The sequence below is a fragment of the Peromyscus eremicus genome, chromosome 3 (genome assembly GCF_949786415.1).
Source record: "Peromyscus eremicus chromosome 3, PerEre_H2_v1, whole genome shotgun sequence".
Classification (NCBI taxonomy): Eukaryota; Metazoa; Chordata; class Mammalia; order Rodentia; family Cricetidae; genus Peromyscus; species Peromyscus eremicus.
Window position 1 is genome coordinate 135,100,124 of NC_081418.1, and position 13,549 is coordinate 135,113,672.

At 52.0% G+C, this 13,549-nt stretch overlaps 1 protein-coding gene across 13 annotated transcripts in view; it reads left to right on the top strand.

Annotated features, from left to right (window-relative positions):
• Positions 1-5,455: 5,455 nt before the first annotated feature.
• The window catches only part of Chd4 (chromodomain helicase DNA binding protein 4), a 37,052-nt gene continuing 28,958 nt past the window's right edge, over positions 5,456-13,549 (top strand). For 2 of the 13 annotated variants that reach the window (XM_059258602.1, XM_059258606.1), the window contains exons 1-10: positions 5,456-5,592; positions 6,442-6,620; positions 10,443-10,564; positions 10,750-10,965; positions 11,187-11,305; positions 11,431-11,672; positions 11,880-12,007; positions 12,213-12,348; positions 12,477-12,655; positions 12,864-13,103. In XM_059258602.1, the coding sequence (XP_059114585.1) occupies positions 6,521-6,620; positions 10,443-10,564; positions 10,750-10,965; positions 11,187-11,305; positions 11,431-11,672; positions 11,880-12,007; positions 12,213-12,348; positions 12,477-12,655; positions 12,864-13,103 (1,482 nt within the window). In that variant the 5' untranslated portion in view covers positions 5,456-5,592; positions 6,442-6,520. The remainder of the gene's footprint in view (positions 5,593-6,441; positions 6,621-10,442; positions 10,565-10,749; positions 10,966-11,186; positions 11,306-11,430; positions 11,673-11,879; positions 12,008-12,212; positions 12,349-12,476; positions 12,656-12,863; positions 13,104-13,549) is intronic. The other 11 variants (XM_059258603.1, XM_059258604.1, XM_059258612.1 and 8 more) reach the window with 8 other exon arrangements.

Genomic DNA, 13,549 nt, shown 5'->3' on the forward strand with positions numbered 1-13,549 from the left:
CCAGAGATAGGGAAGATGTAGGAAAACGAGGATAGAAGGACCTAATCTGTATCCAGCAGCACTATGTAGGAAGGAACAGCTTTCCTGAAAGGAGGGATACCTACATTATAGTGTCTTAAAAGAGCCACATCCTAGCTGGGCATGGTGGTGCACACCTTTAATCCCAGCACACAGGAGACAGAGGCAGTGGATCCTCTGAGTTTGAGGCCAGCCTGGTCTACAGAGTGAGTTCTGGGACAGCCAGGGCTACACAGAGAAATCCTGTCTCAAACAAAACAAATACACACATACACACAAAATGAAAAAAAAAAACAAAACCAAAAAACAGGGACTAGAGAGTTGGCTCAGAGGTTAAGAGCACTGGCTGGTCTTCCAGAGGTCCTGAGTTCCATTCTCAGCAACCACATGTGGCTCACAACCATGTATAATGAGATCTGGTACCCTCTTCTGACATAATACATGCAGGTAGAACACTGTATGCAAAATAAATAAATAAATAAATAGACGCTTGAATGAGGGAGACTATGGAAGCCTGTGGGGTGGAGGGAATGGCCAGTACACCACAGTAAACACAGCCAGAGGGTGGTCCAGAGAGTTCAGGTAAGTTTTGGAAATAGAAAATATGAACTTCGCCGGGCAGCGGTATGACTCGCCTTTAATCCCAGCACTCCGGAGGCAGAGGCAGGCGGATCTCTGTGAGTTTGAGGCCAACCTGGGCTACAGAGTGAGTTCCAGGAAAGGTGCAAAGCTACACAGAGAAATCCTTTCTCGAAAAACCAAAAAAAAAAAAAAAAAAAAAAAGAAAGAAAGAAAAAGAAAACATGAACTTCAAAGATGATGGTGGGAGCTTTTGGCAAGAACTCAAGAGGGTTTGCTTGTTTTGAGACAAGATCTCTCCATGTCTCACTGGCTGGCCTAGATTTACTGTGTAGACCAGGCTGGCCTCAGTCTCAGAGATCTACCTGTCTCTTGAGTGCTGGGGGTTAAAGGTCTACCACCATGCCAGACCTAAGGTCTTAAGACCCTACCTAGTCTTAAGGTAAGAAAACACTTAAGCCGGGTGGTGGTGGCGCACGCCTTTAATCCCAGCACTCGGGAGGCAAAGCCAGGCGGATCTCTGTGAGTTCGAGGCCAGCCTGGTCTCCAAAGCGAGTTCCAGGAAAGGCGCAAAGCTACACAGAGAAACCCTGTCTCGAAAAACAAAAAAAAAAAAAAAAAAAAAAAAAGAAAACACTTAAATGTGTAATGCTCATGGTTATCCTCACAGGATTTGATGGAACAACACTTCCAGCATCACTGGTAATCTGGGAGCAAGGAGACTGTCCTTTTCTGAGTAAAGTCTTTGCTGCTTCTCCAGCACTCACTAATTCAGTCCTTTGAATGCCACAGGAGGGTGTTATCTGTTGGGCTCTTTCTCTAGGGAGGTGAAGTGAGCAGTGCAAGGAGACACACAGCATGAGGGCCTTCCAGGTGGGGTCAGGAAGGCCTCTTCCGGTGAGGGAGTTCCGCTTCCTTTTCAACCTGTCCAGCTCCCACAGGTCTTTGCTCTTCCTGAAACAGGCAGATTAGAGCAGAGGAAGACAGCTCTGGCTTAAGGGAAAGGCGTGGAGACAGTGGGGCTGGGATACTGGTTTTCACTGACAGCCACAGTTTCTGGAACCCAGAAAGAGGGGAAAGTGGTTGGCCTGGAACTCAGAGACTAACTTGCTTTTGCTTCCCAAGTGTTGATGTTAGGAACACCCTCCACCACACCATGCCTGTATTTATTGATTTCTTTAATTCTGGGTGTGGAGTGGAGGACCGGGTCCCAACAAAATGAGGATGGGAGCAATCGGTGGTATTATGAGGCCTCAGGATATAATAATTGGGGAGTGACTAAAAAAAAATGTAGGACATTGCACATGAACAGAATTTGGTATTCAGGAATCAAGGTATGGGCTGGAGAGATGGTTCAGGGGTTAAGAGTACTGGCTGCTCTTCCAGTGGGCCTGGGTTCCATTCCCAGCACCCACATGGTAGTTTACAACCACCTGTAACTCCAGTTGCAAATGATCTGATGCCTTCCTCTGGCCTCCATGGACATAAGGTATTAACATGGTACATGGGCATATGTGCAGGCAAAATTACTCCTACACATATTAAAAAAAAAAGCTGTGTGTAGTGGTCCACATGTATAATCCGAGGGTTTGGGAAACAGAGCAGGAGGATGGGAGGATGGTGATTTGAGACCAGACTATAAAGAGAGAACTTATCTCAAAATAAAACAAAACGAAAAAACCATTGGGTGTAGTGTCAAACACCTTTAGTCCCAGCACTCAGGAGGCAGAGGCAGCGGATCTCTGAGTTAGAGGCCAGCCTGGTCTACAGAGTGAGTTCTAGGACAGTCAGGGCTACACAGAGAAACCCTGTCTCAAAATCAACAAAATGGTTTAATGGGCTTGAGAGATGGCTCAGTGGTTAAGAGCACATGCTGTTCTTGCAGAGGACCAGAGTTCAATTCCCAGCACCCACCTCCTACACACACACACACACACACACACACACACACACACACACACACACACAAACTAAAATTTTACAAGAGACCCTATCTCAAAACAAAAACAAAAACAAAACCCCCCAAGCAAACAAGTAAAAACAAAACGAGGGTAGCAATTGTGGCACAGTGATGTGCTTCAAGGAGACACATGATAATGTTATGGAATTTCAGCGTTAGGAACATTGACTGGATGGATGCTGCTTACCAATCACAATCCCTTAGCATGCAGGGACCAGCCAGGAGATAGATTATCATTCTCTCTCCTCCTCTCTCCTGAGGCCTCTCCCACTCCTTTTTTCTCCTGTGCTGTGGATCAACCCCGGGGGCCTTGCACACCCTAGGCAAGCACTTTACTAGTGAGTGACAACTCCAGCTCTAGGTGATATCTTTGTTGCTGTTTTCAGACAGTCTCCACTTTAGCCCAGAATGCCCCCAAACTCAGGATCTTCCTGTCTCTGCCTCAAGAGTGCAGGGTTGGAAGGTATGCATCATCAGACCCTGCAGGAGATTAGCTTGATAACCCTTCTCTTATAAATTCTCTAGATCAGTGGTTCTCAACCTGTGGGTAGTGACCCCTTTGGGGGTCTGAATGACCCTTTCACTGGGGTCGCCTAAGACCACCAGAAAACACAGATATTTACATTACAATTCATAACAGTAGCAAAATTTAGTTATGAAGTAGCAATGAAAATAATTTTATGGTTGGGGGTCACCACAACATGAGGAGCTGTATTAAAGGGTCGCAGCATTAGGAAGATTGAGGACCACTGCCCTAGAGGGACCACCTCCCCAGACTTCTGTGGGGGAATGTGATCTCTTCTGAGAGCTAAGTTTGGATTCATTCAGTTTTCTACGACAGGACATTTAGGAAATAGTGGTGAGCAGTAATTCTTTGACCAGATACTTTTATATTGTATCATGGTCTCTTTGGTTGTTTAATGCTTCTTCTTCTCTCTCTCTCTTTTTTTTTTTTTTTTTTTTTTGAGCTGAGGACTGAACCCAGGGCCTTGCACTTGCTGGGCAAGCGCTCTACCACTGAGCTAAATCCCCAACCCTAATGCTTCTTTTAAAAGTATTGATTTACTGGTGCCCTGTTAGCCCAGTTGGGTAGAGCATGGGTGTTGATAATAATATTTATTTGAGACTTGTTTCTACCGAAGCCCAGGCTGGTCTTGAATTTGCTGTGTAGGGGAGTATGGCCTTGAACTCTTGATCATCTTGCCTTCTGAGTGCTGGGATTACAGACATGTGACACCGTTCCCAGCTGTTTACGTTTCTTGCAGGAAGGCACCTGTGTCTTTGCATTGCCAGTTGTACCAGCTTGTACCTTGCTCAGTACTGTCAAAAGTATGTTGAATGAACACGAGTAATAGTGAGTAGAGAGAGAGCAAGGCTCAGAGCTTGGTGTTATAGAGGACCCTCAGTTCACGAGGTGATGATGGGATATCCATCCATAGGGACTGCCTGGACTTGAGAGAGGCAGTGGAGAGGACTTCCGGGATGTTGAGAAATAGTTACTGGATGGGGGTTTATAATCGTATGGGATGTTCTGGGTCAGTTAAAGTTGATGCAAGTTTTTCATCTAGTCAGCATATTATTTGTTTGATTTTACACAAAATTTCAGAGCTGGAGGTAAGCATCTAGAATAATCCTGGGTTCTGATTGGACTGGATGGGGCTCTAGGTTGGCCCTCTGTTCCTGAGTGTCTGCAGATGGTGAGCTAGGGAGCCCAAGGTGCTGAACACTGAGAGACTTCTGGCCAGAATACTCCTTTTGCCCAGAAAGGGAATAAGGTATGTGCTAATGGGGGCGGGGACAGGGCAGTCAGTAGTTTGCCACACCCTCTCTGCTCTTGGGTGTTGGGAGAGACTGACAACTTGTAGAGATGGGGGAGGTTGTGAATATTATGGGATGTCTGGCCAGAAGACCTGTGCGAGGTGGTGGAGTGCAGCAGAAGTATTATGGGATGTGGCACTGGGTTGCGTTGGGAATATTCTGGTATCATGGGCTTCTTGCAATTAGGGGATGTCCGAGTAGATGGAGTAAATGATGGGACGTTTCCCCAATGTTAGGAGAGGGGAGCTTTAGATGCCCATTGTGGGGTGACAGCAGAGCGGCTGGTCATTAGTGAGTTTCTCTTTGATAGGGAGGAGTGTAATTTATGGGCCATGGAGCTAGAAGGAGACTAGGAGGGCTGGGGGTGGTGATGTGAGCATCTAGAGTCTAGACCCTGTGCGCAGGGGCTGAGGGCAGCTCTAGGGGGTTGCCTATTATGGGCTATCAGTACAGAAAGTGGGAGACTGATTATTACGGGATGTGCGTGGGAGGAGGCCGAGTGTCCGTTGTTGTAGTGTGGGGTGGGTGAGTTTCTGACAATCATGGGATATCAAACTGGGGGTGGATGAAGGGTGGTTATTATGGGATGTTAGTGGGGGATGGGGTTGAGTATTATGGGATATGAGGCTGAAGTGCTGGGAGGGGTGCTTATTATGGGATGGCCAAGGGGAGGGAGGGGTAACGAGTTATTATGGGATGTTAGCAGTAGGGCCAAGAGTGAAGAAGTTGGCAAAGAGTGGTTATTATGGGATATCTGAGGTGGGGAGCAGGTTTAGTTTGTGAAAGGTCTGCACTCTATGTCAGTAGCCCCCGGGCATATATATGCATGGAGTGTTGGGGGCGGGGTGTGTGTATGTGGGGTGTCCGTGTGTATTATGGGATGGCCAGGAGGTGGGCGGTTGCCCGGGTGACGCGCGCGCGCGCTCGACGGGGGCGTGGCCAATGGTTGCCTGAGCGACGAGGGGGCGGGGGTTGCCCGGGAGACCTAGGGAGGAGGGTGGCGGTAGTGGAGGGGGGGGGTTGGAGTTGGTTGAGGTTATTATGGGCTGTCCGTGGGGGGGCGGGGCCTGTGCGGTGGGATTTCCCGGCCGGTGTTTCGGGCCCTTTAAGAGGCGCCGCCGGAGCCGGAGCCATTTTCCCCCCTTCGGCCGCGGCGAGGAGGAGCCGGAGCGGGAGTGACACCGGCGAGACCCAGCGCGACCTGAGGCGGCTCTCGGGTGAGGGGAGCGCGAGGCTCCGGGAGAGACGTCCCTCACGGCCCGACACCATCCCGGGGGGTCACCCCGTCACCTGTCCCGTCCTCAGGCGGCCCGCGGCCCGCAGGCCGGCCCCCGGCCCGGGGCGCGGACCCCTTCCCCGGCCCCTGAGGCGCCCGGGCTGCCCCGAGGCGGCGCCCTGCCCTGAGGGAGCCGTGCTCCCCGCGCCCCTCTCCCGGGCCCGGCCTCCCACAATGCCGGGCGCCCGCCCCTCGCCCTTCGCTCGCCGGCCCCCCGGGACACGTGGCCCGGCCCCCTTCTCGGGGGGGAGCTCGCCTTCCGCCGGGGTCCCGACTCGCGGGGACCCCGGAGCGCCCGGGCCTCCACGCCCCCCGGTCCCCGGCGTTCCGGAAGAGAGCCCGGGTTGTCCCGGAGGACAGCCTTTGGAGAGCTGCCCTGTCTGGGGACCGGCCCCTCCCCGGGCCCCGAGAGGCGCCCCCCCCACCCCCAAGTGACCTTGTGTCCCCGGGCACCGGCCGCCTCCCCTGACCCCCTCTGCGCCTCGCCGCTCGGGTCCCCCTCCCCGGTCACTCGGGGGGCTCAGTCTAGCCCAGCCTGTCCCCTCCCCACCATGCACCAGCCTGACCTCGGGGCGCGGGGGGGGGGCATCGCTCCCGCTTCTGGGGGGGGGGCTTCTGCTGGGGAGCCGGCTCCCGGGCTGTCCCCGAGGAGTGTGGAACTAAGTTCAGCCTGAGTGGTTCGGGTGCTCGCCTAGGGTGGCAGGGCCGGGGGGGGGGGGGGCGGAAAGAGCGGGTGGGGGAGGGGGACTGCGCGTCACTCACTGTTCTCCCCCCCCCCTCCCCCGCACAGTGACTCGGGCCAGTGTCGAGGGCCCCAGGCCGCAGGCAGGAGCAGCTGGGCCAATTCCCTGGCCGGGGAGCGGAAGGGGATGGCGTCGGGCCTGGGCTCCCCGTCCCCCTGCTCAGCGGGCAGTGAGGAGGAGGATATGGATGCACTTCTGAACAACAGCCTGCCCCCACCCCATCCAGGTAACATCTTCCCAGAGGGCCCAGGCCGGGAAGGAGGTGTTTGATCTTTCCTGGAGACTTGTGTGAGGCTGGGTGCGCTGCTTGTCTCCTCCTGTGTAGGGAGCCCAGGGCGGAGGGGCATCCGAAGGGAGTGGTTCTCTTCTGCGGAGCTCTAGTGGGTTGTGCAGGGGGGGAGTGCGGGGGCGGGGGGGGGGAGGTGGAAGCCATGTGCCTCTTGGGCACCGCGGACCCAGATGTAAGCTGGCTGTACTCAAGGCTGTCTGGAATACTCCGCAGTTCCCAGTTGAGGGAGCTCTCTGGGTTAGCAGGCATTACCTTGAGCGGGTTCTTAGGAGTGCAGGTGGCTGGGACTCTCTCGGAGACTCTGGTGGTGACATGGTGGGGTGAGTTAAGATTTCTGTTGTAGGAGCCCAGCCTGGCATCTGGGATCTCGCGGAAAAGAAAGCCGGAGTGCTGGTTGTTCTCTGTCCGATTATTTTTAGCTTGTGATCAGTTACCGGTTTTCTGCGCTGTTCAAGAGTGTGAAGTTTGAATCTCGCTCCTTACCGGATCTAGAGAACTTTGAGTTAGGCAGATTATTGGAATTTTTTGAGTGGGGAAGGGATTGGGGGACTAGGGGAGGGGCAGTAGCCTAGTAAGGAGAGGCAGAGGGAAGGAAGGGACTTCTCCCCTGGAGTGGACATAATCCTCCTGGCTTCTTTCCTAGAGGCTTGGGTCACTGAGGTAGTTCGGGGTCTGGGTTGGTGGTGTGAGGTGTTTGTGTGGGTGTGTTACAGGGTTTGCACTATCAGTGTTTTGGGGTGGCTCCCTTGACTGGCTAAACCCGTAGAGTTATAACCAGCCTGCCTGAGTGCTTGTCCTCAAGTGATGGTTGATGTCATGCTTATAAGTGGATATCTTCTCTTGTCTCCTTATTCAGAGTCCCTTGTTAATACACCTATTGGTTTATTTGACTCTAGTTCACTTAAAAAGATTAAAATTTAAATGAAAAAAAGCCAGCCCCTCCCCACCAGCACCATTTCTTTATGCTCCCCACCCCACCCTATTCTGGAGCCTGGTGGTCCCGGGCTTTTTGGTGGTGGTTGTTTTTGGTTTTGTATTTTTTTCGAGACAGATTTTCTCTGTGTAACAGTCCTGGTGTCTGTTTTGTAGAGCAGGCTGGCCTCGAACTCACAGAGATCCTTCTGCCTCTGCCTCCCTAGTGCTGGGCTTGAAGGCATTCACCACCACCACCATGGCCTGGCCTGTTTTTGTTTTTTATGACATAGTTTTCACTTCTGCCTTTTCCTTAGATCCAACTCAATTTTGAGGTATCCAGGAGAAATGCTTTTTCAAATTTGCCCCCCCCCCCTTTTGAAACAGGGTTTCTCTGTGTAATTTTGGTGCCTGTATCTCGCTCTGTAGCCCAGGCTGGCCTCCAACTCACAGAGATCCACCTGGCTCTGCCTCCTGAGTGCTGGGATTAAAGGTGTGCGCCTGGCTTTTTTTTTTTTTTTTTTTTTGGTTTTTCGAGACAAGGTTTCTCTCTGTATCCTTGGTTGTCTTGGAACTCATTCTGTAGATCACACTGGCCTCCAACTCACAGAGATCAGCCTGCTTCTGCTTCATTGGGATTAAAGGGGTGTGCCACCACTGCCCAGCAAATTTGACATTTTCTAACTTAGAATTTTTCATTTCAGTCTGAGACCATTTAAGAGAACTGATATTCTTGATATCTTTGGCCGCAGGGGTGAGGGACTTAGATTTGCATCTCATCATCTAGGTGTAAGGCTGCAGTTTTCTGTGCCCTGATGGGGTGGTGGCGGGGGGGGGGGGGGGGGCGGGGGGGGGGGAAGGCTTACTTTTCCTTCATACTCCTCGTGAGGGGCAGTAACCCGTTGGTCTAGGGCTTCCCTCCCAAGTTGAGTGTGAGCTATTCAGGCTCAGTGTGAACTCTGCCCCAATGTGTAGCATGACCCAGTTTTTCCTCTTGACACACCCAAAATGCCCCTTTCCCAAATCTCCCTCTTATCTCGTGCAGTGGTCGCTTGCCATTTCAGCATGGGACTTGCCCGAGGAGTTTAAGGGTTGTATGTGCCTGGAATGGTGTCTTCTCTGCCTCCATGGACTTGTCCTTATCTCTGCGCTCTAGGCAAGATGAAGAAGGGACATGTAGCAGATTAAGGGGTGGTGTAGGGGTTATGGGGGCGAAGCCCTTAAGAAAATGATTGTTTGGGAACGAGAGGGGCCTCCTAACCTCTGACTTGATCCTGGGAAGTGTGAAAATGGGAGGCCTGTGGTGCTTTGTACAGCCTTAGGATCTGTCTAACTTCAGAAGGGCAGAACTAGAGTCATTTTAGGGCTACTTCTGGGGCTCATGAGCTAAGAGTGTGTGTGGAATGGAAGAGAACATGTCGTTAGCCACTGTTCTCTTGGTCCTACTACTTTTGTGCAGTCTCAGCATGATCTCTATATGCTGGATAATATTCTTGTTGGATGATGAGGGAGCTGAGCTTCGAGACTGGTTGTGGGCTCCATTCCTCAAGCTAAAGCTTTTGGAGACCTTCAAGGGAAGAAGGTCATAGGGTTTGATAACCTCCACTGAGCCCTTGTTCAATCTTGGTTGTAATGTCTTAAAAAATGATGATTGAGTGAGGAATGCAGTCTTTCAAATAGTGCTGTCTTGGTTTGCTTGCCTGGGACATCAGGGTGACCTCTTACAAACTGTGTCATCCTTGAGTAGGTGTAGAGATCATTAGCTGTGGACCTGGGGCCAGGTCATCATTTGGGAAGTTTTCTTTGAGGGTACTCTTTGCTCTGTGTACTTCTGTCGGCTCCACCCCCTGCCCGCCACTTCCTGTCTGTCCTATGTTGGCACTGGGTGCCCTGGGCTGGCTTCTGCGGTCAGGAGCCATTTTCCTTCTCTTCAGTGGGTGAGGCGCTCCCTTCTCTCTCCTCCCTTCCCTACTCCCCCCTTCTTGGGCGGGGGTGGCTTGGGAAGAGAGCGAGAAGAGGGAGGAGGGAACTGGGAGCTGGTGTACATGTCTGGTACAAAGAAAGCTCCCTGGCAGCTCTCTCCCTCTTTGCCCCTTTCTACCTATCCTTGCCCAGGAGCCCCAGTGTTACCCAGGCTTTGTGTGTTCTTGTAGCCAGAGAAGGAGGTGGAGCCAGATGGGAGGGGGGTTGGGAAGGGGAGATGGTGACAGCTGGGCTGATTCCGGGCCCCTAGGGAGAGGAGTCGCCTGACCCAGGAGAAAGCTGGGAAGAAACAGTAGGGCTAGAGATGGAGAAAGGAGACTGGGAATGGATATGAAGTTGAACTGGAAACTCTGGTGGTTTTGAACAGTGATAATCCCGAAGGGCTTTGATACTGGTGTGATTTCTTAGACCCTGAACCTGGTATTTGATCTGGGGTGGAGGGGTGAGGATGGAGTTTGTGTTTAGTGCCTTCTGGTTATGCTTCCCCCACCCCTGTCCTATGGGCTGTTTGGCCACTTGAGGGAGACCTGGATCCAGTTCTCTTACTTGCTGAGTTCCAGGCAGCTCGATTAAGCAGTGTGGTGAACACAGAAGGTGGCTACAGTGATGAGAGGAGCTAGGGGCCTGGACAGCTGCCCGAGGTGGGCCTGCTCTAGCCTGGCAGGCCTGTGTCGGGATCTACAGCTCTCTTTGTGTTTGTGCCTGGGCATCCGCTCCCTTCTGTGTGCTTACTGTAACAGTTCTTTCTCTTCAGGGGAATCTGGGACGAGAGGTGGGGAGAGACAGTCTAACCCTCTGGATTAGGTCCTCACCTTTCGCTGTTGCTCTGTTTCTCATCTGCCACACTTTGCCAAATGTGTGTAGACAATGAAGAAGACCCAGAGGAGGATTTATCAGAAGCGGAGACTCCAAAGCTCAAGAAGAAAAAAAAGCCTAAGAAACCTCGAGACCCTAAAATCCCTAAGAGCAAGCGCCAAAAAAAGGAGGTGAGTGGGTGACTGAATGTTCTGGGGAGTGAGAGAAAGATGGAGGTGCTCCAAGACGGTTGTGGGCCTGAGGGCCTTTTTCCTTCTGGAGCCGTGGGTCAGGTCCTGGGATGGGCTCAGGACTGTCCTGAGGTCAGCATGTGTGTAGCATGTATGTCGTCTCCCTCTCCCCTTCCCTGCTCCAGCGTTTACTCTTGTGCCGGCAGCTGGGGGACAGCTCTGGGGAGGGGCCCGAGTTTGTGGAGGAGGAGGAAGAGGTCGCTCTGCGGTCAGACAGCGAAGGTAGTGACTATACCCCTGGCAAGAAGAAGAAGAAGAAGCTCGGACCTAAGAAAGAGAAGAAGAGCAAGTCCAAGCGGAAGGAGGAGGAAGAGGAGGAGGAGGATGATGATGACTCCAAGGTGCCTAGACCTCTGTCCTGGCCTCTTTCCTGCTAGAGCCTGCCCCTTGTTCTCAGATACATTCCTGCCCTTTAGAACCCCATCTATCTCTCCGTGGAGTTTCGAGTACTTCCTCTAGGTCTCCTGTACCCTGCTCTTGCAAGCCATAGTTTCAACTCGCATTCTCTTAGCAAGTGTGGGCAGGAGGAGGCAGGTTCTTCTTGACTGTGTTCTCTCTGCAGGAACCGAAATCATCTGCCCAGCTTTTGGAAGACTGGGGCATGGAAGACATTGACCATGTGTTCTCAGAGGAAGATTACCGTACCCTCACCAACTACAAGGCTTTCAGCCAGTTTGTCCGGTAAATCAGGAGGATCTTGGGATGTGGAAAGGGAGGAGATTCCTTCTAGAATTTCTTTTTGTTTCCTTTTCTCTTTTATTTTTATACATGGCCGTCTTTCTTATTCTTGTCCACTTCTCTACCAGACCCCTAATTGCTGCTAAAAACCCCAAGATTGCTGTCTCCAAGATGATGATGGTCTTGGGTGCAAAGTGGAGGGAATTCAGTACCAATAACCCCTTCAAGGGCAGCTCTGGAGCTTCGGTGGCGGCTGCAGCTGCAGCAGCTGTGGCTGTGGTGGAGAGCATGGTGACGGCTACTGAAGTCGCACCCCCCCCTCCCCCTGTGGAGGTGCCTATCCGCAAGGCCAAGACCAAGGAGGGCAAAGGTGAATGGAGTTGAATGAAGAGTCCAGGGTGGGCTTGGGAAGTCTAAAGACAGCATAGGAATGCTGGATCGCCCCTAAGGGAGGTGGCAGGAGGCAGGGGTGAGCCTCAGATTTAGAAGGCAAGGCAGAGTTGAGCAAGCTTAGGTGAAGACTTGGTTCTCCCATCACTCGCCTTGTGATGGACATTTGGCTGTATCCTGACTTTAGGTCCCAATGCTCGGAGGAAGCCCAAAGGCAGCCCTCGAGTGCCTGATGCCAAGAAGCCTAAACCCAAGAAAGTAGCTCCTCTGAAAATCAAGCTGGGAGGTTTCGGCTCCAAGCGTAAGAGATCCTCGGTGAGAGCCTGGCTCATCCCACTGGGGGAAGAGGGAGCTGTGTGGTGGAGAAGGATGTTGCTTTCTGTCAGGTACATAAGAATGTGGGGTATTATTCCTCAGGCACGTGTGACCAGGCTCCCTCTGGGCAACTCTTGCTGGGGTTCTTTACCATTCTTTCCTTGGCCTGGGCTTTAAAAAACCCTTGTTTTCTCGTTTTTTCCAGAGTGAGGATGATGACTTAGATGTCGACTCTGACTTCGATGATGCCAGCATCAATAGCTACTCTGTTTCGGATGGTTCTACCAGCCGCAGTAGTCGGAGCCGCAAGAAGCTCCGGACCACTAAAAAGAAAAAGAAAGGTGTGTTTCTTTTCTGTGCTTAGGGGATGGGACAAGGTGGGAATGGCCAGGGAGAATCTCCCTTAGGAGATAAGGGTGGGGGAGGAGGTTTTGTTCTAATAATTGGGCTTTCCCTCTTCCTTGCCCAGGCGAGGAGGAGGTGACTGCTGTGGATGGTTATGAGACAGACCACCAGGACTATTGTGAGGTGTGCCAGCAAGGCGGTGAGATCATCCTGTGTGACACCTGTCCCCGAGCCTACCATATGGTGTGCCTGGACCCAGACATGGAGAAGGCCCCCGAGGGCAAGTGGAGCTGCCCACACTGTGTGAGTACCTGGCTACTGGGACCCCTGGGAAGGTACCCCTAAGGGCAAGGGTGGGGGGATGAGTTTCTTTGGGCCTGGGTGGAAATAGAAATGGCAATGTCCTTGGCTGTCAGCTTTGAGAAACATCTAAAGGCACAATGGCTTTAGTAGGTTCTGGCTTGGGGTGGGGGTGGGTGGTAATAATCTGATCTCCGGTTCTTTATTTCAGGAGAAGGAGGGCATCCAGTGGGAGGCTAAAGAAGACAATTCTGAGGGTGAGGAGATTCTTGAAGAGGTTGGGGGAGACCCAGAAGAGGAAGATGACCACCATATGGAGTTCTGTCGAGTCTGCAAAGATGGCGGGGAGCTGCTATGCTGTGACACCTGCCCTTCTTCCTACCATATCCACTGCCTGAACCCCCCGCTGCCAGAGATCCCAAATGGCGAATGGCTCTGTCCCCGTTGTACTGTAAGTGACGGGAGCGAGGGTGGGAGATGGGCGCAGTATCCCATAATAGCACAGGGTTTGCTCTCCTGTAGGCATTGTGAGGCTGAGGCTGGGGCAGGGTCATTGGAGACCTACACATTTTCTAGCTGAGACAGGAATTTCTTTTTTTTCTCAATTAGTCTTGGGACACCATCTCCTGTGTAAACATAGAGTTAACTGAATAGAGGAGGTAGTGCCCTGGCAGTCCTTTTAAGCAGGATGAAGTACTGTTCTACTTCAGTCATTCCTATTTCTTTCTTTTTTTTTTTTTTTTTCCTTTTTGGTGTTTTGAAGTGATGTCTTATTACATAGTCCAGGCTGGCCTTGAACTTACTATATGTATAGCTCAGGCTGGCCTTCAATTCATGGTTATCTCCTGAGTGTTGGGAATATAGGTGTGACCCCTACACGTGGTCTTGTCCTTAAAA